The 27,450-nt window shown below is 44.8% G+C and overlaps 1 protein-coding gene across 1 annotated transcript; it reads right to left on the bottom strand.

Annotated features, from left to right (window-relative positions):
- Positions 1-2,364: 2,364 nt before the first annotated feature.
- Positions 2,365-16,534, bottom strand: GREM1 (gremlin 1, DAN family BMP antagonist). Its single transcript, XM_022587102.3, has 2 exons — positions 16,107-16,534; positions 2,365-6,576 (listed from the first exon to the last, which is right to left on the bottom strand). Exons 1-2 carry the CDS (start codon positions 16,271-16,273, stop codon positions 6,021-6,023), a joined length of 723 nt encoding a protein of 240 aa, XP_022442810.2. The 5' UTR covers positions 16,274-16,534; the 3' UTR covers positions 2,365-6,020.
- Between the last annotated feature and the right edge of the window lie 10,916 nt (positions 16,535-27,450).

Below are 27,450 nucleotides of genomic sequence, written 5' to 3'. Positions count from 1 at the left end.
TGAACGCCTGTATAAACAGAGTAGACCCTTACCCAAAGTTTGGTTCAGACTGATGACACCACAAACACCCCAAAAGTATATGAAAAGATTTATTACTCACATAATGAGGCTTTCTGTGGAGAGCAGGGCAGGCCTCCCAACCTGGTCTGAAAATGGCTTAAGAGAGTGGGGAAGGGAAACTGACTTGCAGTTTTTAGGATGGTTAACGAATGATGCTGGGATGAGGGTTCCCACCTGGGGGAGAGGGGCCCTTGTATAGTTCAATCATCTCATCAGTGGTAAATGAAAGAGAACCTGGGCTTTCTTCTCAGCTTGCTCAGATGTGGGACAGAGGGGAAGAGGGAGGAGTAAGGCTTAAAAGACTAGGAATTTGTCCATTTTATCAAAGTTTCTAATTTGTTGGCATACAATTGTTTACGGTATTCTTATACTCCTTTTTATTTTTGTAAGTTTCATAGTACTGTTCCCCCTTTTTTTTTTTTTTTTGCGGTACACGGGCCTCTCGCTGTTGCGGCCTCTCTCGTTGCAGAGCACAGGCTCCGGACGCGCAGGCTCAGCGGCCATGGCTCACGGGCCCAGCCGCTCCGCGGCATACGGGATCTTCCCGGACCGGGGCACGAACCCGCGTCCCCTGCATCGGCAGGCGGACTCTCAACCACTGCGCCACCACGCGAAGCCCCATACTTTCACGCTTTTTGCTTAGGGTATTGCTTGCCCCAACTGCTATCTACTGCCTCATGCAGCTACAAAAATAATCAGTTGCCTCTGCTTTCAACGGGGCGTTTCACACTTGGCAGTTTCCAATTAGGTCAAGTAAAGATACCTTTGCAAGGGGGGCCTTCAGGGCCTGACAGGTCAAATAATTACAGTTCTCTGGGTATTCGGCTTTGAAAGAACTCCAGTCTCATTCTACCTCTTCCAGTGGCTGCCAGACTGCTGGTATTCACTATAGTTGCCAGCTGTCGGTTTTCAAGTCTTCTATGGAACTGGAGAGGGAGATGAGAATAGGGCAAGTTACAATATCACAGTGCTCACTGTTGTTACGGAGATTCAGCTTTTTTCTTCAATAAATGTTCCTCAGACTGCTGCAAGCCTTAGGTTAATTTCCAGAGTTCTAAACATTTTTGCCAGTTTCTCATTGCTTTTATGGAAGAAAAAATTTTCAAAACTCCTCGCTCCAACATTTTTGCTGATGTCTTGTTACATACTTTTTTTGAAAGAATGCATTTGTTTCCAATCCCACTACCTTTTCAAACCCTGTCCAGCCATTACCTCCTAGGTGTGAGTGTGGCTTTTCTGAGGACACTGTCTCCTTGGTACTTGCTGCCTTCTTTCCGCTCCAAGTCCAAGGAGGCCGCGACAGAAAGAGAGGTGGCAAAGAGGCTTTGAATGCTTCAGAGATGGGGCTCCTGATGACGCCATCTACAAACTCAGGGTGGCCTTCATCATTAGATGAAATAAGCAAGAGTTGGATCTATTTTTAGACTGCTGCATTCTATCCTTAAAAGAACAAACTGATAAGTTGAAAATCTCACAATTTTCCATAGTGTTTAAGCACACAGCTACTGAAGTTAAGACTTGTGAGTTCACTGCCTCCTAGCAGTGATGATAATGGTATACATAGTGTTGAGTCACTATGAAAATTAAGTGGAAAACAAAATAAAATCCTTGACAGTGTCTGGCATAAGCACTCCATATATAGTTGCTGACACTTTCGTTATCACTGGCAGAGTACCAATACCTAGTATAAATCCTGTATTGTACATCTGAGTAGAAAGGGACCTCAGAAATCCACTCATTCAATTGCATATCCAGGACAATACCTCACAATGCTGCAAATCCCTATCAAATGATATCTAGCATACGTTTTAATATTTCCAAGGACAGGGAGTTGACCATCTCAAAGGCTACTCATTGCATTGCCACATCACTCTCGTCGTTAGAAAGCTCTTTCTTCTACTGAGCCCCAAATCTTTCTCCCCCTTTTCCCTTGAACACCTCAAAATAAAGCTATTATCTTTTCAGTATGACAATTCTTCCAGTATCTGGAAGGCTTCTCAGAAGCATTCTAACTCTTCTTTCTAGCTCTGGGGAAGAGGTTGGTACTTTCCACTGCTCACCAGATTTCCCCTGCCTCTAATTGCCATGGCCTGAGGTGTCCTCCTGAAATCAAGTGGGACCTGGAAGGTCTGAGTGGAGAAAATAAAGTTCCTTTCAGATCACAAGAGATCTCATGATCTGTTTTCTACCTCCCTTCCCATGACAAGTGAATCCCTGCCCCAGCCCTGCCCTGTGAACATTACCAGTGAAACACACTACACACACACACACACACACACACACACACACACACACACACGCAAACAGAGAAGAGGTTCAATTTATTGATTGCTCTTTGGGAAAGGTTATATAGAACATTTTTGGGGTGGAATTAAATTCTAGTTACAGATTCATAAAACGTTTCTTTCAACCCAATTAGCTTTTATGAGACTATCAAATCCCCTCTCATCCTCATAGACAGCAGAGGACCCCAATCATAGTCTTCGTAAATTTGTTGTTTTAAATGATTAAAGCAGACATAATACATAATGCAGTTGATATTAAATATATTGAGAATGACAAATCAGTAGAACTACTTTCACTCTTCAGCATTAACTGGTCATTTATAAATGTTCTGTACATACATTTTTTATTTCAGATTTTCTCCTTAAAGGAACTTGTGAACTGTTCATTATTATCTGCTATTTGTTTGTATACACACATTTTAATTCTTCCAAAATAACATTTAAGATCTTTCTTAAATTGCCTCAGAAATGTTAACCTTTAAGGAACATTCAATTAAAAAAATAAAAGCTCAGGTCTTGACTCTGTAACACACGTTCAGATGTGTCAAGATTTTGTTTCCCTCTGATAAAAGCCTCCAACAATATACAATGTGCCAGCCTCTTCTTTTGCTCAACTCAGAGGAAGTCATATAAAGGAGAAAAAAAACATGCTTGAAATCACAGTGACCAAAGGATTTGAGTTAATAATTACATTAAATAACCATAACTTTTTGATTAACTATTCACATTCCACACAGTGGAAATTATCCTTTCCTCCAGATTTTTCACTTACATTTTTAACTTTGCAGAACTACAATAACAAAAAACAACTTACAGACTTGCAGGATGTGTTTTTCTCTTTTAATGCCAAGCACAAAGTGTACATCATAAAATTCATATTTGGTGTTTGGCATTATTTTAATAGGAAAGATCTAGATCACAAATATCTTGCCATAAAAAATTCTACTGTAGTAATGAAAAAAACATATCATTACATCATCGGTGACTCCAATACAATATGTGACAGATATGGCACTTTCAATAAATGTTGGAAGACACGCGGGACTTGGGCTAGTCTTAATGTAGACACAATAAGAAAAGCAGACATTTCCCTCTTTGGCGAGTGCTGTGCTTTTAGGGCAGTTATGCTGCTGATTACCCCAGCGAAGCTCATTTTGAGGAAATTCTCTTTACTTAAGCCAAATCCAACTTACATGCAAGACTGTGGTACAGGGCTTCCCTGGTGGCGCAGTGGCTGAGAGTCCGCCTGCCGATGCAGGGGACACGGGTTCGTGCCCCGGTCCGGGAAGATCCCACGTGCCGCGGAGCGGCTGGGCCCGTGAGCCATGGCCGCTGAGCCTGCGCGTCCGGAGCCTGTGCTCCGCAACGGGAGAGGCCGCAACAGTGAGAGGCCCGCGTACCGCAAAAAAAAAAAAAAAAAAAAGTAAAAAAAGACTGTGGTACAAGCTACTAAAAGAAGATTCCTGCTGCCAACTGAAGTCATCTCTTTTTAACAAAACTGCATGCTTGTGGCAGAGTCAGAACAAGAGAGATTCGGTGTCTGCTGCTTCTGAGCGTCATTCTTCCTCTCTAGTGTGGTTTTATATTTTCAGCTCCTTCCCCTTTCTTTTCCTCTCCCCCACCCTCAAAATTCTAGCTTAGCATTTGCATGCTTAATTAAATCCATTCTGTGTTTTATTGTTGGGAGGACGTGGACGATACAAGGATTTAGGGCAGGGGCGTACGGTGTATGTGACATGCACAGACTATGTGTTTGCACAAATTCGCCTAGTGTAGAATCATCAGTAGTGAATTTCAAAGTTTTAAAACTAGACCCAATATTTCGGGTGTTCAAGATGACTTCTGCCTCAAAGTATGGTTCCTATTTATTTGTTAGTAGGGAAAGCACTGGACCAAAACAAAAATAAAATAAAAGCAGCCTCTTTAGTTGCATTGGTTCTTTGAATGCTGGAGCCTTCATGGGCAACTGAAACACCAGTCTATGGTGTTTGTTTCCCATGTTACACATGACTTGACTGGTGAGACTGAGAGGATGCAAGGCAAGAATAGTATCGGGGGTGGGGGGGGGTTACATATAAAACCTCAGGCTTGAAGAGAGCAAGTTGTCCAAATCCAAAATGCAGGAAGGTTCACCCACCCTGTGCTTTGGCCATCAGATAAATACTAAATACGCATTGCAAATAACCTAAGTTTAATCAGGGAACAGTAGTTTCCAAATGGTTACAATGTTACATAAATCCTACCAGCTGTAGGACAGCTAATGCACACAAATACTCTCATTTCTTAACTGGGGGTTCCCATTAGACCCTTCAAGGGCAAAGGAAGAAGGGCTGGTATATCCCTTACATGTCCTCCCTGACTTTTGACTACTCCTTAGCCAGAGGCAATCTCCTTCCTTTCCTTACTCTCCTCTGCTCTCCAGCTCAATCTCTTGTAGATGGCTAAAACAAAAAGACCCCAAATATACTTCTTTCTAAAAAGGAGCAGGCCTAAACTCTCTTATCTTAGCGTGGTCCTTCACTGTCAGGTACATTTGGCAGAGGCAGAATCTCTACAATACAGGGTTGTGGCTCTCAGAAACATGACACAGGAATAAGGAACTGGGAAAGAGGTGATTATACCCCAGCCTAAAGGAAAGATAATGAGACCTTCTGCTTATAAGGTTTTTGTCTTTTTCCTATTCCTGTGGCGGGGCGGGTTTCCGAACTACATCTTTTGTCCATCTGAGGGGCAAAGCAGGAGGGGATGTTTTGGTTTCGCTCACTCACTTGGTTCTGAAAATAGGAGTGGTCAATATTTATGTTTTAAGTTTGGTATTGGGTTACAGCTAATTTCCACAGTCACAGTGACTCACAAAGTTAATGATTTTTGGGGGGCAATTTCATTTCTCCTCTGTTTCCTTGGGTTCTTTAAATACCAGGAAAAAACTTGCTAAAGCATGGGTCTCACCGTGTTTGGGGGTTGGCCTTTCCAGGCTCTGCACACCTCCCTCCTGAATTTTGCTGGGCCAACTGGTCCTCACCTGCAATCTCTCCCTTCTCTCAATCCTCTAACCTTCCTGCCCTACCAGCCTCCCCCAGAGTCTGAAAGGTCTTCCCCAAATAGGAAACATTTGCATCTGTGGTCAAGTGAGTTCCTTTAGAACCTCTGGCAGGTAGGGGATTAGACGGAAATAGTCACTGAGATCCTAAGAAGGGATGGACTGTGACAGGGAAGAGGAAGGGGGAAAGCAAGCACAGGTTGAAATATCCTAAGGCCAAGGCAGCACTAAAACAGGTCTCTTGCCCTCAGAGTAGCCTCTTCCATTAACATTCATTCTGAAGGGAGGTTCTGGTCCCCAGGAGGGCACATGGAAGACCAAGGCAGAACCCTGCCCCTCCAAATGTGCCTCAGGTGGTGTGGGCTTTCTGTACCATCCCGCGTGGAAGCAGATACGTTTACATAATAGGAAGTGCCCTCTAGCAGAGACTGTGTTTCCTCTGGTGTGTGCAAACACCCACAGGGACCCATGCACACTCATGCACACAAACTACACACTAGCAGGCTCCTGGCAGAAGGCAGCGGGTGTTCTTCTTGCCTCTAGATTTAAGCCAAGTAAGAATCAGGTTGATTTAGGGTCTGGTTCTGGGCCCACCTGGGGGCTTGCACCCCAAGGACAGGCTGGGTAGGCCCGGCTTAATCCAAATCGATGGATATGCAACGACACTGCTTGACACGAGTGACCCTCTTCTTCTTGGTGGGTGGCTGTAGTTCGGGGCAGTTGAGCGTGACCATCATGGTGGTGAACTTCTTGGGCTTGCAGAAGGAACAAGACTGAAAAGAGCCTTCCTCCTTCCGGATGTGCCTGGGGATGTAGAAGGAGTTGCACTGGCCGTAGCAGAAACGGTTGATGATGGTGCGGCTGTTGCAGCCCTCCTCGTGGATGGTCTGCTTCAGCGGCTGGGTTTTGCACCAGTCTCGCTTCAGGTATTTGCGCTCGGTCACATGCAGGGCCTCCTGGCTGGACTCCAGCACTTCCTCCCCGGGCACGGCAGTGCCCCGCCCCTGGCCCCGCCCCCGGTTCCTGGAGCCAGGCTGCTGGGGAGACTGAGTCTGCTCCGAGTCATTGTGCTGGGCCTTGTCTGGCGGGGGGATGGCCCCTTGGGACCCCTTCTTTTTCCCTTCAGCAGCCGGCAGCAGGGTCCCCAAGAGGAGAAGCAGGGCTCCCACAGTGTAGGCCGTACGGCTCATGCTAAAGGGGGGAGACACAGAGAGGAGAGACATGAAAAATGGAAAAGATAATTAATGAAAACATTCATAAAACAGCTAATGTTTTATCAGGCACTTGCTAAACGCTTGACGTAAACGATTTCATTGCCTCTCACGGTATCTCCGTGCATTAGGTACTGTTATTCTCGTTACCCTCTGGGCCATTAAGCCATGAAATAGCTTGCCCAGGGTCAGCCAGTGAATAAGCCAAGATGTGAGCTCTGTCACTTGTCCTCCCAGGGGAACTGCTTCCTGGCTTCTGACACCAACTACGTTTGACTTCGTATTATGGTCCCTTAACTGTATTCATTCTTTGTTTCTTTTAATTGAAGTATAGTTGATTTATAATGTGTTAGCTTCAGGTGTACAGCACAGTGATACAGTTATACATATATATATTTATTCTTTTTCAGATTCTTTTCCGTTATAGGTTATTACAAGACACTGAATATAGTTAGGGTCCTTGTTGTTTATTTTATATATAGTTATTCATTCTTGTACTTGACAATATTTGGTTAAGTTCCTACTACGTAAATAGATGAATTAGCCTCGCCAGCCAGAGGGCTCATCTGACAGGACAGGGTCTCACTATTTCTCCCTGACTGGCCTGAGCCCCTCCTGAGTTCGCTTGGTTGGATGCTTATGAGATATTCAGTGTTATCAGGCATCGGAAGGAGATGTGTGGAGGCGAGACGGAGGAAGAATCCTTCACAGGAAGAGCACTAGACGAAAAGTCAAGACTCAGCTTCTAGTCGAAGTCCTAGGATAACAGCTTGCTTTCTGACCTTGAGAAATTTTCACTTTACCTTTCAATAAATGACTTTATTTAAGCAAAGATACAAACACCTCATATCCCCAGATATGTTGTTCAGATCAAAATTGATGTAAAACTGAAAGCAATTAGAGAACTAACTAAATATGGTGGTATTGCAGACAGAACAAATTACTTTACCAGAAAGATCACGTAATTCATAAGGTTCCTGGATCACATTCTCATTTTTAAACTGGGCACAGATATTCATTATATCATTCTTAATACCACGATACACATTGTTCTATTTTTATTTATTTATTTATTTTAATTAATTAATTTATTTATTTTTGGCTGTGTTGGGTCTTCGTTTCTGTGCGAGGGCTTTCTCCAGTTGCGGCGAGCGGGGGCCACTCTTCATCGCAGTGCGCGCGTCTCTCACTATCGTGGCCTCTCCCGTTGTGGAGCACAGGCTCCAGACGTGCAGGCTCAGTAGTTGCGGCTCACGGGCCCAGCCGCTCCGCGGCATGTGGGATCTTCCCAGACCGGGGCACGAACCCGTGTCCCCTGCATCGGCAGGTGGACCCTCGACCACTGCGCCACCAGGGAAGCCCATGTACTTTTAAAATAATGAAGTACGTCCTTCACATATGTGTGTGTGTGTATATAAAATTTAGAAGGTAGAGAATGGACACAAGAGAACAGGTATGTGCAAATATTTACATTAGTAAGTGCCACAGACATGTTGAATAAGTTAATGATAATGAATTATTATGGATGGGTCGGGAGTTAGATATGGGTCAGTAGGAACAATGGCATATGAACAATGGCAAAAAAAAAAAAAAAAAATGAATCAGTGGAGTGGAGGCAAAGGGAAAACTGACAAAAAACCCGGAAAGTTAGGGCTTCCCTGGTGGCGTAGTGGTTGAGAGTCCACCTGCCGATGCAGGTGACACAGGTTCGTGGCCCGGTCCGGGAGGATCCCACATGCCGCGGAGCGGCTGGTCCCGTGAGCCATGGCCGCTGAGCCTGCGCGTCTGGAGCCTGTGCTCCACAATGGGAGAGGCCCCAACAGTGAGAGGCCCGCGTACCGCAAAAAAATAATAATAAAATAAAATAAAATAAAAGAGGGTGCAAGAGGGAAGCATCAGAGTCTTAAGATTCTCCTGCGACAGTGGTTCTCAAACCTGAGTGTGCAGACAGTCACCTGGGGATATTGTTAAAATGAGATCCTAAGAAGGATATTGTTAAAATGAGATCCTATCATTCAGTAGGTCTGCCTTTCTAACAAGCTTTGAGCAGCAACACCTGTAGCACCTGCAGCCGTGGGGCACAGAGGGAGCTGTGAAAATGTGGAGGGATTTTCTTCAATGAGTACAGTTTCAAATTCCCAGCCTCCCTCCTCAGGCCATCACACCAAGTCTGACCTGAATCCAGAGGTTTCCCCTGTCTTCCATGTCCACCACAGTTCTGAACCCGAGGACACAGCTGTGAAGCACCCATGTCCCTGCTCTCTTCTGTCCACCAGTGTGACACATGATAACCACTAAATGCAATTTAATTGTAACCTCACTGTGGCCCCCAAGGAGCTATCCAAGTTGGTATTAGTAGCTGGAGCAGTTACCTTTCAAAGACAAAGGCAGGGTGGAATCTGCATTCTCTAAAGGGCAGCCCCTGTAAGTAAATACCATGCAACCCTAAGGATAATGTCAAATTAAGATAATTAAATATTAAATTCAAAATATTCTTAAATGGCACCATCTTTTAGACATTAACCTAATACTTTTGGGCAAGTTCAAGTTTGGAGCTGATAATGTGACATTTAGCTCCTGCTCTGACTCCCTGGCTTTTGTCAGTTTATGTTACAGCATCTTTGTTCTTTAAACAGAGCATTTTTTGCCTCAACAACAGCAACAAATTAATTTCCTTGTTTTGTCTTTAAAACATCGCTCATGAGGAAAGCCCAGTTATAAAACAGTGCTGATTTTCTCCAGAGAGTAGGACAACTTGAGCCACGACGGTCCAGTCTCCTGGGCAAATATATTATGAATTCAAGAAGCTTTCACAAGTTTCTGTTTTTATTCAATTCCAGGCCAGGATCTAAACTAAAATTCAGTCTCTGCCCATTTCCAAGAGAAACACGTAAGACAGCCCTAGGCCACCACCCACCATCTTCCCCATCCCTCCTAAAAATGGCCTCCAGAACAACCCAAGATTTCAGAGCCAACATCACAGAGGCCAATCTGAGACTTGACTGGGAAGGTATATTGACTGCATGGGAGAGATTCAAGTCATGGGGCCAGCCATACCCACAAACATATACCCCAAAAAATGCAATTTTCTTTCTCTACACCACTTAAGGACCTCCTTTATACTCAGCTTTCCCTATCTGGCATTTCCCATCTGTCATTAAATAAATATCAAGTCTGAGAGTCATGAGGGCTTTTTCATCACCTCTTCCTCCATGCCTGGCAGAGTAGATGCTCTTTTGTTCAGTGAATGATTGTCATGGACCACACTGACCGACAGAGTTTCTGTTCTTTGCATTTAAAATGTCTTCACACATGCTGAAGATCAGCAGAGTCTAGCCTATAGGGAGCTTCTTAATGCTTCTCTTCCTTTTTCCAAGAAAACTCCAAATACCTACTTCTTTTTACGTGGTCCCATGGAGAACACTATAGGGTTTATATTTCCAATTAAAGCCATTGTATTCTCTCACTTCGTCCCAGCTTACACTTCCCCCTCCCCGTGTCCTCAGGTCCATTCTCTACGTCTGCATCTTTTTTCCAGTCCTGTCCCTAGGTTCTTCAGAACCATTTTTTTTTTAGAGAGAGAGACAGTGGCATGGACATATACACTACCAAATGTAAAATAGATAGCTAGTGGGAAGCAGCCACATCGCACAGGGAGATCAGCTCGGTGCTTTGTGACCACCTAGGGGGGGTGGGAGGGAGACGCAAGAGGGAGGGGATATGGGGATATATGTATATGTATAGTGGTCACTTTGTTATACAGCAGAAACTAACACACCATTGTAAAGCAATTATACTCCAATAAAGATGTTAAAAAAAAAAGCCATTGTATTCACTCTGGAAGAAACCAACAATAAAGCAGTAAATTCAAAATTAGTCAACTGTGGTTTTCTATTTTAATTTGGACTGACTTCCTGTTCCTATGGGAGTGTGCAAACCCCATGAGAAAAAGGGGTCTAGAGTGACAGACTTTTTCTTTTTTAGAGTGACAGAAGAAAAGTAAATTTTTCTCAAAATTTATTAGGTGTGAAAAATATTATGAAATAGCTTTTCATTTTCAAAAAGCCTACTCTTTAAATATCTTCAGCTTTTGAGTTCTTAAATCTTATAACTAGTTATTTGGAGAGAGGAAAAAAACAACCTTAGGGGGCTTCCCTGGTGGCACAGTGGTTGGGAGTCTGCCTGCCGATGCAGGGGACACGGGTTCGTGCCCCGGTCCGGGAAGATCCCACATGCCGCGGAGCGGCTAGGCCCGTGAGCCATGGCCGCTGAGCCTGCGCATCTGGAGCCTGTGCTCCGCAACGGGAGAGGCCACGGCAGTGAGAGGCCCGCGTACCGCAAACAAAACAAAACAAAACAAAAAAAACCTTAGGAATCTCAATCAACAGAGACCTCAGCTTCTTAGAGAACAGCAGTGCTCTGAAGGACTCTGCATATCCCACACAAGTAAGAGGGAGGGGGATGAGAACTAGAACCAGTTCTAGAACCAGGGCTCTGTCAAGTCACTGTGGTCAGTCACCCAACCGCCTCCACACCAAAATGATCTTGATTACTCATTGAAGGAAATAGGGCTGTTGTGTTCTTGAAATCCCAATTGCATTGCCACCAAATAATTTGCACTCTGTAAATATCACAGACATGGAGGAAACCAAGAAAATGTAAGTTCCTTGAGGATAATTGTTTTTCCCATCAACACCTAGCAAAGTGCCTCGTTATCAAAAATGAATCCAAAGGCTAATCCAGATTTAGGTCTTGTGAATTATCATCCATATCCAAACGAGAGCTGAAAACATTTCTGGTAATTTGCATTCGTGAAATGACCCACTCACATTATTAAATTAAAGGTGTATCTCATGGACCCAGAGTGCATCAGACACCCACAAAGACCTCCCTTTATTCTCCTTTGCAGACAATATTCTTTTCAAATGCTACCTCAACTTCCCCTTAATGTATTTCTGCTTCTCCAACTAATGTGATCACATTTTCATGATGAGTTTCTCTGCAACTGTTTCCCACCAGCAAGACCCACCCACCCCTATCTTTTTTCTTCCTTTACCACTGTTCTCCCCTCTAATCCATTTGTCCCAGAGGACGTAGATACTCTCAGAGCATGTCTCCTCTATCTGATGCTTTCCTTCAGGTTGCCCCAAGTGATCAACAGCGAACATCTGCACAAAAATACCCCATATCAGCCACCCTCCGTCCTGTGCAGGTCATGGTGATTTATTCCAATCTTCGCCAGGCTGTGAGAACACAATCATGTAATTCTGGGGAATCAGAAATAAAAGTGTTACGTGTAACCTGTTTCTAATATTCTCGATGTCTTTGGGAAAGTTTAGGCCAGCTCCTTTCAGCACTCTTCTTGCCGTATTTCTCATGTTAGCTAACCAACCTGCTTGTATTCAGTTAAATGGAGTGCTGAGTGGGATAAACAGTGAGGAGACAATGACCAGCAAGCCAGATGTCTGTGGCTGATCAATTCCTCTTGATGCATTGAATTTTAGAAAGCTATTCAACAGGCATGCCATCAAATTATTCCCCTGTATTAAAAAAATAATGGAAGTGACAGCACAGGCTCTAAGTGCAGGCCAGGTTTTAGAAGACCCTATTCCTATTTCTCAGAACTAAATCTTTGAGAAGGGCAAAGGTTGTTTTTAAATTGGATCTTTAATTTTTAAAAAGGCAGTCAACTTTTAGAAATTGAGCAGAGAAGCTCTTAAGAATATACTGCATTGGGCTTCCCTGGTGGCGCAGTGGCTGGGAATCTGCCTGCCAATGCAGGGGACACGGGTTCCAGCCCTGGTCTGGGAGGATCCCACATGCCACGGAGCAACTAAGCCCGTGAGCCACAACTACTGAGCCTGCGCGTCTGGAGCCTGTGCTCTGCAACGGGAGAGGCCACGACAGTGAGAGGCCCGCACACCGCGATGAAGAGCGGCCGCCGCTCGCCGAGACTAGAGAAAGCCCTCGCACGGAAACGAAGACTCAACACAGCCATAAATAAATAAACAAATAAATTTTAAAAAATAAAAGAATATACTGCATTGATTTTTTTGTTTTCAGACAATTCGCACCAAAGGCAAACTAGTAGAGGATAAAGTCTCATCCTGTATGTATTGCAAGTACCCTAACTGCAACCTCCCTATTCTGAAGACCATTCAGGCTAAGTCAGGCTTGGGCCCAACATCATATAGGGCAGGGAGGAGACCACCTAGTAGTTAAGTATCTCAGGAGCTCTCAAGGCTCATCCGAAGATTTTTTGGTGAAGTTAATGATGGTATACAATTCTTGTGGTCAACAGGAGACAAGTTAGAAAGTAATAAATGTTAAATGTTCACTGGGCGGCACTATTGAGAGTCAGTCAAGCCATAGGTTCTATGTTGTAGTGAAAGATGTGTGTTGGTCCCTGTGTGAGTGGGATTTGCGATTTCATTTCAGAACCACCTTGTGGTACACGCTGATGCCCCATAATGTTACTGCCTCTCCCAATACCACCACTAAGAGCCACCTCTATTTTTTAAACCCTATGCCAGGCATTATGCTCAATTCTGACTGAATTTTATAATTGATTTTTCACAACAAAATATGAGGTAGACAATATCATCTTCCTTTTACGGATCAGGGAATTCAGACTCTGAAAAGTTAGGAATTTGTCCAAGGTCGCACAGCCCCTCATGGGAAAGACAGGGTTTGAGCCCCATCCTCCCTAGCCCCCAAACACATGTCCTTAACCACTATTCTATGGACATTCAGCACGGTATTCAATAAGGGACACATGGACTTGTTTCTAATGCAATGAAATTTGGACAATATTGTGACTCAAATAATTCTCTATTTTGTTCACATGTAAAGAAAAAAACCTTTCTGGTCCCAGGAATTATTGTTGTACTTTGCATTTCTAAGAGCATATGTTAAAACTAAAGACAATTCCTTGCAGATGTAAGACATAGGCTGATAACACTGGCCTGATTTGTGCTTTCAGTTGGATGCTACAGTCACCTCCCCTACCTCCCCCACTCCTTTTACATAAAAGGTTTAGGTTTTCCCGTCTGTCCTACACTCTCTATGCTGCACAGCTTTGCTGCTCCACAGCTTTGCTGCTGACAAGCATTTCTTGGGAGCTGGGTTTGTGGCATAAAATTTCGTGGCATTGTATCACTTTTAACACTTAAACCTTACGATTAGGGCTTCAGTTTAGAAGACAAGGCAGGCAGCTCTCATTCAGAGAGGTGAGGATGTAATAGGTTTCTGTTCTCCCCTGTGTAACCATTCACACAAGTCTATGTTAGCCAACTTGGATTTCCCATAGATCGTGCATGGGTTACCAAAACATTTCACTCAAAACGAACTTTTAAGAAAATAGGAAACCTGTGAAATTACAAAGTTTACAAAACACTTTAATTCCTACAATGACCTGGGGGTTAAACACACACACACAGCCCTACACACAGCAACTAAGTTCTAAAGAGCCCTTAAATAATTAGTTAATACTAACAATTTGGAGTGTGCAATTTATCCAGTGATGGTAATCAAATCGCCTACCACTGTAGGCTGCAGTGTGCCCGGGAGGAGATGAGAATCTGTAATTTTGTTTAATATTCTTCTTTCCCTCCTTGCTTTGAAAAGTCCATCCTTTTAAGTCCTGCATCCCAGAAAGAGAGACAGAGAGAGACAGAGACAGAGAGAGAGAGAGACAGAGAGAGAGAGAGAGAGACAGAGAGAGAGAGAGGGAGAAGGGAAGAAAGAAAGAAAGAAGGAAAGAAAGAAAGAAAGAAAGAAAGAAAGAAAGAAAGAAAGAAAGAAAGAAAGAAAGAAAAAGAAGGAAAGAAAGAAAGAAAGAAAAAGAAAAAGAAAAAGAGGGTGCTGGAAAGTGGAAAGCCCTGGGTGAAAGAAGACTCCTCACCCTGGGTTCAGGGTTATCTTAACCTCTTCTCCGCTATTTATTTAACTTGTATGTACAGCCAAAAGGAAGCCACTACTCTGGGGTCCCTGGGACAGCTTAAATCCCTGGTGACCCACTTAACACAGTAGATTGTTTTAATCAACTCGTGTCCTGGCACCATCTCGAAGGGGAACATAAACAGACGCGCACACCGCTTGGATCTGCTCTTTCCAGCGGGAGATCCAATTACCTACCGATGGTCGCCTCTCTGCCCTTGTAACATTTAAGAAGAGATTTTTAACCCCTAACTTCGAGGCTATATTTCTGTCTAAAAGAGGAGAAAGCAGCACCCAGATTTGACCAGGGAGCCAGCTCTGGGCGCGCTGGAAGGGCTTCACTGGAGAGGCTCCTGTCTGCCCCCTGCCTCGCCCGGGGGGCCATCACCAGAGCCCTGCGCGGGGAAACGCCAGGCTGGGGCGCCCCCAAGGCAGAGCTGGGATCCGAAGACAATGCCAAGCCAGAGCGGTGGCGCGTCTGTTCTTCCTAAGCCAGAAATCTACAAGTAACTCCGGCCGGCAAGGTGACGGCCCCGACACCCTACCGGCCGCCTGCCTTGCTCCGTGAGCTGCAGAGGGGTCAGCAAAGTGGCGGGGGAGGACGAGGGATGACCTGGGCGTCCAAGCCCGGGGACCAGCCTCCCGCCGCCGGTCCCGCCTAGTCCGTCTCTAGGAAGGCGCGGCGAGGTGAGGCAGGGGCCTCTCGAACACAAATTAAGGGGTACCCGCACAAGTGGGACCTGGCAAGTTGTCACTGCCCATTGCCCGGACGTCCGCGGTTCAGCCGAGAAGCGCATGGGGCAGGGAGAAGCCTAGAAGAGGAAACGAGCGCGCAGTGTGTGCGGTGTTTGCTATGTGAGCACCGCGGGCTCGCGGGACTAGGCGTCCGGGACCGCGCACCTCACTTCAGCTGTCCAGTTACCTGACCCTTGGGTTTCCGCCACGGCGGAACTCCGCAGCTCCGCTGTTGCATGAGTCTCCATCTTGGGGAGAGGCAAATGCATCGCTGATTCTCAGGATCCACCACCTCACGGCAGGATCACTCACGGCCCTCCGACGTGCGCGCCCCGAAAGTCCCCAGACCCAGCGCCCTGCCTCAAACAAATGGGACCCTCTCATTGCAACCTGCCCCGGCGTTTGCGGTCGAGCTGAAGGTCCCCGCAGCGCCTCACTGCTCCCGCTCGCTCATTATCCCTCTGCTCCTGCGCTCTGGACTCACGGACTCTGCGCCCTCACCCAGCGGACGCGACTGGCAAGCGCGGCTGCCAAACACACCAGGAGCGTATTAGCGGAGCTCCGGGAGGTGGAACTGGGATGCGGGGCTCTTGCTCTTGACATCCTCTTTCCCAGTCTTGCCCTGCAGACCGCGCAATGTGAGGTCATGGCAGCCAAGACCTTGGCACGAAAGACCCCGCGATGGTTCTTCAGGGTTCACCCCAGGGATCGCGGGGCCTCGGCCTGCGCTCACGAAGGGCTACGGCAAGTCTGCACGGAGCGGGACGCGGCAGTCGTTTGCCGACCCCTACACACACACACACACACACACACACACGCCCGCGCCTCCGCGCTCACCTGTCAGTGCTGCGGGCCTTCGGGGCCTGCGCTCTCGACGCGTGGCGCGGTGTGCGGCCGCGGCACGAGCCGCCCGGGCTCGGCGCGGGGTCAGCGGGACAGAGAGCACCGCTCTTGCTGCACACTAGGTCGCCCGGTCCGCGGAGGGCGCACCGAGTGCGGGGCATCGCGCCGTCTCCCGTTTAAATGCCGGCGGCGGAGCGCGGCGCCCGGGGCCGCGCCTCTCCATTGGCCAGGCGCCGCCGCCGCCGCGGGACCCGCTATCCGCCCCCTTTCCCGGTACTGCCCCCGCCCCCCGCACCCCTCCTGCCTCCCCGCGGGGTCCCCTCTCCGCCTGCCTCGCCTCTTTGTCTGCTCCCCCCGCCCAGGCCGGCTGGGAGAGGTCACCCCAGGGAACCGCGCCTGGAATGCACAGCAAATCACATTTTCCGCTCCCGTTGGAGGGGGAAGCGCGGGAGGAAATCCCCCCGGCTCCCGGCCCCTCATTCCTCCTCTGCCCCAGGCTTGGGCTTTTCCTCTCGCCGGCTCCGCTCCGCCTGCGTCGGCCCCGCGACGCTCTCGGTCCCGGAGACTGCCCCGGGAAGAGCAAGACCTCCGTGGGATCGCGACCAATTAGGCGATCCTTTCCCCGTGGACGGAGCGGGACTGCAAGGCGCTCTGGTTGAGCGGTCGCCGCGGCTCTGGTGCGGCTCCGCCCGAGGCCCCCAACTTCGAGGGCGCTGACCCCTGCGCCCCCGTTAACCCCGGCGGGCTCGCCGGCCGCCAGCAGGAGCCTGTCGCCAATATGACACCCTCCTCTCCTCGCCCGCCACGGGTTCTTTCAGCCCAGATGCCGGCGGCCTCGGGTGTGAGTGTACAGAAGGGAGTAACGAGGGGCAGAATAAACCTAAAAGGACCCTCAAAAATCTAAAATGGAAAATCAAGCTTTCCATTCCTGAGCCATTTTTAAAAGGGAGAGAACAGTCGCTAGGAGAGAAGAGATTTTCCGTAGCATGTTAAAGTTTAATAAATCAAGAAAATAAAACCTCAGACGAGGAAATAACTTCCCAGAAATGGAAGACAAAAACTTACGTATGTGAAAAACCCATGTCACATTCTGTGTTCATTCCTGAGAACCCGATAAGAGTGGGAACATACCAAGCGCAGAAATATTTTTGAGAGATGAGCGAACACTTTTCATTTGTTCTCTTAGCTTGGAAATTGGTTCCTCAAAGAGGCTGTAAAGTTTTGTGTGTGGAAGTTAGAGCCCGTGCAAAAAGCAACTCGGCTGCAAGGTCTGCAGACCAGCTCCATCAGCGAGGTCAGATGATGACTTTGAAAATCATTTGTTACAGAAGGAGATCTGAAGGTGTTTGTACTGACTACAGCAAAATAAACAAGGCAATGAAAGCCACCCAAAGGCACTTATGAGACATTCGTGATTTAAGTGTTTGGCTTAAGAAAACAAAACAAAACCCCCAAACTGTGGTTTTTTGTTTTGTTTTTGTTTTTCTCTCTAGGCAGGCATTAGGGGGAGGGGGGGCAAGAAATATTGAACTTCTACTAGATACTGCTAGGAACTTGAAATCGATTTTTCCAAATAAATCAAACAAGAAGGAAGTCTGCATTAAATCAATATCTAGAGAATCTTCATCATCTGAATGTTTTGTTTGTGCAAACAGCGGTTTCTATCCATGAACTCAGTGCTGCACTTTAAATGTGTTCGATAATTTTTTGTTAAATCATCCCGTGAGCCATAGTTTGTAGTTGCCTGCGAGATGCAAACATTCAGTAGGCCTCAAAAGACTTATCTTGGTCAAGTGGGCTGCAGGAGAGATACACAGTCAGAAATACACAAAATACTTACGCAATTAACAGCCCAGCCAAAGTGCACCACCAAGTCCTAGGAGCCAGCTGTTCTCTCCCTGTGTAAACTATTCTGCCAAAGAAAAGGAAGCATATTTTACAAATTCGTTAACTTCTTCTAATCTAAAATCAATGCTTTAGTCACGTTTTTTTCCAAAACTCATATGAACTGCTCCAAATAAAAATACAAAGAGACAAGCGCTTACCTCCTATATCGGAAGTAATTGTTTAAGAGCTCCGACCCTGTGGTTTTATATATCCCATCTTTTTCTCACCATCTCTATCTAGTAAATGTTGTTCATCTTTAGGATCCCTCCTCAGGAGGCTTCTCAGACCACACTCCCTACAGTAGAAACATCCCGACCCCCATCCCACCAGCCCACAACTGTCTGCCCCATTTCACTGCATCTTTTTTCTTCATTGTCACTTATCTCTCCCTGCCACTAGAATGTAAGCTTCATGAGGGTGGGCACTTTTTCAATGTTGGTCACTTTGATTACACGAGTATATAGAATACAGAAGTATCTAACACAGAATTGGGATTCAATAACTAGCTGTAGACTGGGAATATTCAGCACATGCTCACTCGGTAAGATTATCAGCTGAGCCAGTGCTGAGGATATAACCGTCATGCAGATGGTAAAGACAGGCCCTCATCTCGCCGTTTATAGTCTAGTATGTTGGTAAATATTTATCAAGCGTTCTGCCTCACATTTGTGTTTCCACAGCTCTCAACCAGTCATTGCAAACCATTATCCACTCAGGATGAAGGCATAAGAGTAAAAACTCTTCAGACCTCTTTAACCATAATTACATAATTGAAACCTGCTCTTAGTAAGAGGGAAGAAGTAGAATGACTCCATGTAGGCAAACTTAAAATTTGAAATCTGAGATGCCTAAGCAATAATCACTAAATGATAAATTTCACTTACAGAAACCACTTTCAAATTAATTTGAGGCTCTTGTGAGAAGCGTTGATGCTACTGGCTTGTAAAAGGAAAGTCCATTTCTCTTGTTTTGCTCTCCTATCTAAATATAAAAAGTGTTTCTCTCCATCTAACTCACAAGATGCTAAAAGGGGGCTACTCTCAAGATCTGGAGAAGAAATTTGAAGGCCTTTGTAGGGAAGTTTTCGCTTAGATCTGCAAAAGCTATTTATGCCTGTTCCCTCAATTGCAGAGACCGTGTATGCCGTCTTGCATTGACCTAAAAAAAGAATAAAGATCTTTACCCATTTGGAACTGAACTTGTATGGCCCTCTTTAAAAAAAAAAAATGTGATAATGAACTTGACAATGATTAAAAGAAAAGATATTTGCAATGGTCAAATAACAGTTAAATGATTCGTATCCAAAATGGATCCCTCTTATAAATTAACAAGAAAAAAACTCCACAAATAACTGTAGGAGTTGGCAAAGCACATGACCAGGCATTTCACAAAAGAAGAAACCTGAATAGCCAATGAACGTGAAAAGGTGCTAGATTATATTAGTAAATAGTGAAATGCAAACAGAAATAAGAAGGTACGCTTGCTTATCAAGCAGATGAGCAAAGATTTAAGTCTGTCCGTATCTAGCATTGAAAAGAGTATGGAGAAGCAGGTAATTAAATGCATTGACAATGAGACTGTAAATTGGTACAACCATTTCAGAGAGTAATTTTTCAAAATGTGATAAAATTAAACATGTACCTAGTATACCATCCAGCCATTCCACTTCTAGGCAAAACACCTTATAAGAATTTGAGCACGTGTATGAAGGATAGAAACTTGTGTGAGCACTTCTACTGTGGTTTGTTTATAACAATCTTAGTTCCAATTAACAGGAGTAGGAGAAGGCATAAGAAATCATTTTATTTATATAATAAAATGCTATACAGTTACTAACAGGAATGGACTAGAGTCTTCTGTTTCAACATACAGCTCAAAAACTTAGTGATATTTGCAAAAATAAAAGCAAGTTGTAAAATGATACAAGCAGTATGACACCATTATGTATATTTTATAATAAACATATAAAACAATAGTATAAATTGTTTATGGAAACATATGTGTTCATGTAAATATATAAATAGTGGATTGGAAACCATACCCTTGACGGTGCCCACCAGAATGGAGTAGGGGATGGGGTTGGACTGGGGATAGAAGACAAAAGAGATTGTAATTTTATAATGCTTTTGAAATTTTTATTTCTCAAAAAATCTCGAAACTAATATGACAAAATGTTGACAATTTTCATCTCTGGGTGGGGGTATGTGGATATCTGTTAGATTATTCTCTTTACATTTTGGTTATTTTTAAAATTTTCTCAAAGTTAAAAGAAAAAAGGATCTGATCTTTCTATCATGATTTCAAGAGTGACTTTGATGCTCATTTGGGCGCTGAGGATTTTTCCTTCCTGCGTGTCCTCTGTAACCAGCTCTAATCAAGGTAGGCAGGCTTTCAGAACACATACAAGCCCTTACTGGGGTCTGTATGTCTGCAGATCTGTCTAAGGGTCAACTCCTGACTAGTCACCTTGCTCTTTACACATAAGCAGTAGAACGTTTACCCGTTGTCTGTATATAAAAAAATGCGTTTGAAAGTTCTGAACAATGCTGCCAAATGCAAGCATATGAAAAGGCTGAAGCATGCAAATTTCAATACAGTTTGGATCTAATTCTACACAAGTATTTATTGTGCACATTACATGTGCAGTGCAGTATATAAAAGGCGAAAGCATAAAAGTCCTTCCCAGCCAATATGCAGGCACGGTGGAAAACACACTGAACTGGGAATCAGAAAAATCAGAATGTCCTGACTCCTCTTCATAGGAACCGAGTGCCCCTGGGTTAGATATTTAAACCCTCTACCTAAATTCAATCATCTGTGTTACAAGAATGGGAATAATACCTACCTCTGGGTGGATGATGGAACTAAGTAAAATAAGCTCCATGAAAGTGCCAGACATATAACAGACACGTAATAAACGTGTCTGTATGGATGTTAGAGTTCAATTGGGAGCTCAACCAAGACAATGAAAGTATAATAGTATGGGTCGTGTCTTATGAATCTTAATTTCACAGTGCATAACGCAATGGATGCCACATGGTAGGTGGTTGATAAAGCTACTAAATGAGTACTCGCAGAGGGGAAAGGAAGAAAGGGAGGGAGGGAGAGAGGGAAAGAGGGAGGAATGGAGAAAGGGAGAAAGAAACAGAGGAAGGAAGGGAGGAGGGGAGGCGGAGAAAGAAAAGAAAGGGAAAGAAAAGAAAAAGAAATGAAAAGAAGCAATCCCATTCCAGTAAATGGCACAGCGACTTCTGTTTTTGGTAAAACCAGTGAATGGTATAAATACCCCACAGAGGGGCTCAAGCAGAACAGAAAACCCTTCCGGCACTCTTCTGCCTGCGTCATAAGGGTCACTTTAAACCAAAACTTACAATCCTCAGGCTGTTTTCACTGCAGTGACAAAACTTGAGAAAAAGAGACCAGAAGATGCCTGAACGTGTAACAAGAGAGGCTGAAGCTCCCCAGCCGAGGTCTGCCGGCAGAGACATGGGAGTGAAACAAGACAAAGGCAGAGACAGAAATGTATCTCAGGAAAAATTCACATCCCCGGTGCCAGAATATAATGGAACCTGCTGAAAATTAGGCTCCCATCTTTGTGTGCAGACTAGGTGACTTGTTAAGTCTGAAAAGTTTCTATTTGCTTCGAGCTCTTTGATGTGACCTCCCTCTTGGAAAACATTGGATGGGATTTTAATCAGTTATTGATTTCCTGCTTTCCCTTAGTGTTTGAACTGCTGTGGGTCTTCATTTTCTAAATCTTTTTTTGGGTACACTTCCCAAGAAAAGCTCATTCTACTGCAAATTCTAAATGCTGGCGCCTTGGAGAAGATCTACTGAAGGTGCCTATTAAACTGAAGTTCTCTGGGTTTTACCTCATTGTCTTGGACTGCCCTGTTCCTTCTTTTACTTTTGGCTCGTTTAATTCACTTGCAGCCTTTGTTCCCTCAAGATCTCTGCTATTTACTAGGAACTATGTTTTAAGATTTATCTTTTTTTAAGGCATTGAAACATATACCTGACTTTGCTTTTGCTATAACTGTCCTAATAAGTCACTTGTTCTGGTTCATTACATTGAAAAAAAAAAGAGTTTATAACATTACTAGTATATGACAAACTCATCCTAGAAAACTTGGAAAATAAAAGTCCTTTGGAAAAGTCCTTTGGAAAATAAAAGAAAATTTCCATAAGCTCACAACCTCCCCCAAACCACTGTTTATACATATACAACACACACACACACAATACATATATACATATATGGATTTAATTCCAGTGATATAAAGTGTGTGTATGTGTGTGTGTATTTAAAGTTGACTTTTATTAACTACTTAACATATACTGAACACTAGGCTTTACATACATTATCTAATTTAATCTTTGTAACAGTCCTATGAAGTTGCTTCTATGATTTGCTCCCTTTGAAGGTGAGGAAACCGATGTCCAGAGAGGTTGTGTAACTGTCTCAAGGGCACACAGCTGTATGAGGCAGAGGAAATATTCACAGCCGGCTGATACCTAGGCCCCCTCCACTTACCTTCCACACCATACACTGTGTAGTTAAGAGTCTACACTGCACACTGTGTCAGAGCTGGTATTCAAACACCATGGTCACTCTACAAACAAGCACCCTAAATGCCAAGCGATTTAAATAATTCAATAGCTGGTATTGTCAAGACATTGGTTTTGTAAGATATGAACATATATATGAGAAATATGAGTTAGATTCTACATGACTTGACTTATAAAAAATTCTGAACACGTGGTCATTGAAAACTCAGATATGCCCTGTCTTCTTGGGGTTTTGTATGAAAACTGCTTTACTGCGATTACAATTGTTATTAGTGCCAGACAGTATCAGTCTGTTTTTAAAATTAGGAGTTCATCAATAAGCTCAGTGTTTGGGGGTCTGCTCAGGGCAGAGAAGCGCCGAGCTGGAGGTGGGAAAGTAAATTCAAGCCCTACTTTTCCCATCTAAAGATCAGTAGAAGCTCATATGTCAGTTTGCACTTGGCTTACAAAGCGTTCAAATTTAAATCTCTTTTAAGTCATGGTAATTTCTTCACTCCTTCCCTCCCTAGCTTAAAAGTTTGCATCACCTGGAATATGATTTCTCATTCCTTTTTAAAAGAAAGACAAAAAATGTAAACTGTGGGCCCCTCGTTGCTTATGTCAGAGTAATACATGTGTGCTTTATATAAACTAACCATTTGTCTATTAATGTTTGTAAAGCTTCGTAGACATAAGGTATTTGGGACACACTCTCTAGAGAAATGTAGTGCCTTTGGAAAGAGGATCAGAGAAGGAAGAAACCAATGGGAAGAGAAAGTCCTTTATCCTCACATCCAGAATGTGAAAGGACATCTCCAAGATGAGCATCAAACTGCATTTCCCCCTATATTGAAGGCCATGGCAGGAGGAGGAAACTTCCAAGGAGACTAGGCAGCCTGGCATGTAATGTTGGTTTCTAGATACCATGTTACTTGTCTGTGTGACAAGAAAGAGAAAAATACAGAGAACATACTTTGGACTGGACAACATGGCAGTGCATCCCCAGATACTGGTTTTCAGATGATCTCCCAGAGGTTTCCTGGTGACTGGTTACTCCAACAGCCTGAGTGGTGAGGGGATCTCAGGATATCCCAGGGGCATGTGTCTACCTGCCCACAGGCCCACCATGTTGTAGGGAAGTGCAGGGCTGAGCACAGGCTCTTAAAGATTATAAAGCATGGACAAAACAAAGTAGTGAATATATCAAAAAAGAAGCAGACTCACAGATATAGAGAATAAACTAGTGGTTACCAGCGGGGAGAGGGAAAGGGGGAGGGGCAATATAGGGATAGGGGAGTAAGAGGTACAAACTATTAGGTATAAAATAGGATACAAGGATGTATTGTACAACACAGGGAATATAGCCAGTATTTTATAATAACTATAAATGGAGGATAACCTTTAAAACTTATGAATCACTATATTCTACACTTGTAACATATAATAATGTATAGCAACTATACTTCAATAAAAAATACTGTCAAGCATGGTTCTTAGTCACTGTTGCATAGAGCTAAAAAAGAAAAACTTTCTGAAAATAAACCATGATTCCTGCTGCAGCTACTCTGCTAGCCAGAGAGATCCATGAGTCTGTGGACAGATTAGCATGTACTTTCCCACGACACATCTCCGTGGCCACCTCTCAGCACCAGCAGCCTCAAAAAGCCTGCCTAACCCAAACCTCAGGACACTAGCCTGAGCCCTTGTTAGGTCGCCTATATTCTTGAAAGGATGGAAGCGTGAGAGGGAAGGAGAGAAGGAGGGAAGGGATCACACCTTTTAAATAAGAAAGAAGACAAACTATTTCAGAAAACAACAGCTTCCCTTAATTGGTACCAAAACATTGGCTCTGTCATTCTAAGTGTCTATATTAATAGCAGTGATTGCTATGTGAGCTCTGTGCTGTCAATCTAGGAAAAAGAATCTTGCCCTAGGAAGAGGAATTACAGAGTTAGAGTTTGCTTATTTTTGGTTTTTTTGCGGTACGCGGGCCTCTCACTGCTGTGGCCTCTCCCGTTGCAGAGCACAGGTTCTGGATGAGCAGGCTCAGCGGCCATGGCTCACGGGCCCGGCCGCTCCGCGGCATGTGAGATCTTCCCGGACTGGGGCACGAACCCCTGTCCCCTGCATCGGCAGGCGGACTCTCAACCACTGCGCCACCGGGGAAGCCCTAGAGTTTGCTTTTGATACAAACATTTGATACAAAGTTGCACAAATACAGCAGAGGAGGATGGGAAAGGAGCTGCCTGTGTCTGCTGCTGCCCCTGGGATGCTCTCAGTCTCACTTTCTGCAACTCCAACCCTTGAGCCAAACTGGACCGAGGGCTGGTCCCCGAATACATACCCAGATCCCCACTTCCAGGCTTTTGCTCCTGCTGCACCTTCCACTTAGAATTTCCCACCCTCACATCGTTCTTTTAAATTCCTACTTCTACTTCAAGGCTCCTTTCCAGACGTTTTAGCATTTTCTGTGATTCTAGTCACATTTCTACTATGTTTTAGTTGCATGTTTATTTGACATATTTTGTCCATGGAACACAGACTCCTGGAGGTCTGGCATCATTTCTTTCTTCATCCTTGAGTTCGCTGTGGGCCTAGGGCTGTGTGCTGAGCAAAGAAGTTGCTCACTCAGTAGATGTTCGTTGAACTGGAAGCCAGGATTTCACTTAAAATAAAGGAGGCTGAGTTGAGTCGTAACAAAAGTGCCCCAAATCTCCCTATTGTTTCAGTCTTCTGTTTTATCCCATCACCTGTGGGAACTCTTGTCAGAAGTACTAAGCACTAGCGTTCATCCACCAGCTAGTTGCTGGTGGTGGCCGTTAAGGTGCTGAGTTTGGGTCCACCCCATCTCTTTGCTGCCAGCACCCCAGTCCAGGTCACGGACATTTCTCTTCTGGACAGATGCAGTGTCTTCTTTACTGACTCCTCTCCTCACTTCCACCAACGCTGACACAGAACTGTTGGAGTCAACTTCTTAAATCACATACCAGATCATGTCATTCCCCAGCCTAAAAGCTTTCTTTCTAGCGCTTACTGAACTTATAAATTATTCACTTTGTTAACTTGCCTCGTTTTTGTCCATCTCCTCCACAAGCTGTGTGAGGCAAGAACCATCTCTGGTTCCCTGTCTGCCTGGGCCCTAGCATGGTGCTTGGAATATAGTAGATGCTCACAGACATTTGCTGAATGAATAGATAAAAAGCGCAGAGTTACTATCATTCTCCTTCACTTTAGAAACCTTGTGCTACCTCGCGTTTTCCTGGTTTCTGCACTTTGCCTGGATCTCACTGGACAAATGAGCGTGGTATGGCTCTGGATCTGAGCCTTCCGGTGGAACCTCAGTTTTTAGTTTTGTTGTGGAATCAGAGAGCACATCCCTGTGCTCTGTGTGTGCCCCACCCATTGAGAACCAGCCAGCAATGATGGCACAGACTCACTCTGGGAACTTCAACTGTGTCCCAACATCCCTTGTAAAACCAATCATGAGACAACATTCCAAGACCCCAGAGAAGTGAGGAAGTTTCATTGCCTGCCAGATAGGATAGCATCCACTCCACTAAAAATATCATGGTAAAGTTTTGTGAGAAATTAATAATACACTGTCCCTCTTGTGTTTGGGGGAGGGCTTAAAGATTTGCTGTAGGCAGATGTTTTTGTTTTCTTAGCCTGATGAAATAGGGCACAAAAGAAGAAAGCGATATTGAATGAGAGAAGGAACATTTGTGTATGTGGCCAGGAATGATGCACATTTTGCCACTGATTTTATATTTTACTCTTTTTTTTGAAGCACGGTCTAGTAAGTACACTTTCAGGGCATCCATATTTCCAAATGCCTCTTCCTTTACTCTTTTTTTTTTTGGCTGCATTGGGTCTTTGTTGCTGCACGCGGGCTTCCTTTAGTTGTGGAGAGCGGGGGCTGCTCTTCGTTGTGGTACGCGGGCTTCTCATTGCGGTGGCTAGTCTTGTTGCGGAGCACGGGCCCTAGGTCGCGTGGGCTTCAGTCGTTGTGGCGCGTGGGCTCAGTATTTGTGGCAAAATACTCAGTGGCTCAGTAGTTGTGGCGCATGGGCTTAGTTGCTCCGTGGCAAGTGGGATCTTCCTGGACCAGGGCTTGAACCCGTGTCCCCTGCACTGGCAGGTGGATTCTTAACCACTGCACCACCAGGGAAGCCCCCTAATTCATCTTGAGGAGACAGGATATAGTGACAGCATTTTATCATGGTTTTTGTGGCTTCTGAAAGCACAATTCCAAACCACAGGAGTATCCAATTGCCATTTGGAAGGAAGTGGGCTAGTTAGAAAGGCCTGGGGTCTCAGAAATAAATTCAGGTGATGCTAAGGCATATTTTTCAGATCTGGTAGAATTTTGTGAGACTGACTGTGGTTGGGTGTAGTTTTGCCGACTGCTCACACAGCAGTGGAGTGCCTATATTCCACCCCCTCCTCTCCTGGCCTCTTATCTTCAACCATTCTCACACTATCTCTGGTCATAATTGTGGGCATTGTTTCCCCAAATGGAACATGCAGCAGAGTCATTGGAGGGACTTACTTTTTTTTTTTTTTGATTCTCAGGGCTTGCTCTAGACTATTGAATCAAAATTTCCTGGGCTAAGGCCCAAGAATCTGTATTTTTACAACACCCTTCAATGATTCTGACAAGTAACCTGGATTGGAAATCACTGGTGCGGCGGAAAGAATTCTATTTGCCCCTAAACTCAACCACCAACTGCCTGACCAACTTCAGACAAGTCGCCTCTAGGACTATCAGGAAAACAGAAGAAATGACACCTACATAACAAGGATGCACAGAATTAAAGGAAATTACATACGGGATCAATCCTCATGGGTATTTAATAGGCCAAGTTAGTTAATACTCTGCTGGTGACCTAGAGGCTTCCCAGAA

Source organism: Delphinapterus leucas, chromosome 2 (genome assembly GCF_059928025.1).
Source record: "Delphinapterus leucas isolate spDelLeu-1000000601 "Yukka" chromosome 2, BTC_Dleu_Yukka2, whole genome shotgun sequence".
NCBI classification, from domain to species: Eukaryota; Metazoa; Chordata; class Mammalia; order Artiodactyla; family Monodontidae; genus Delphinapterus; species Delphinapterus leucas.
Note: the sequence above shows the minus strand (reverse complement) of the source record. Positions and strands in the feature narration are given on the sequence as shown.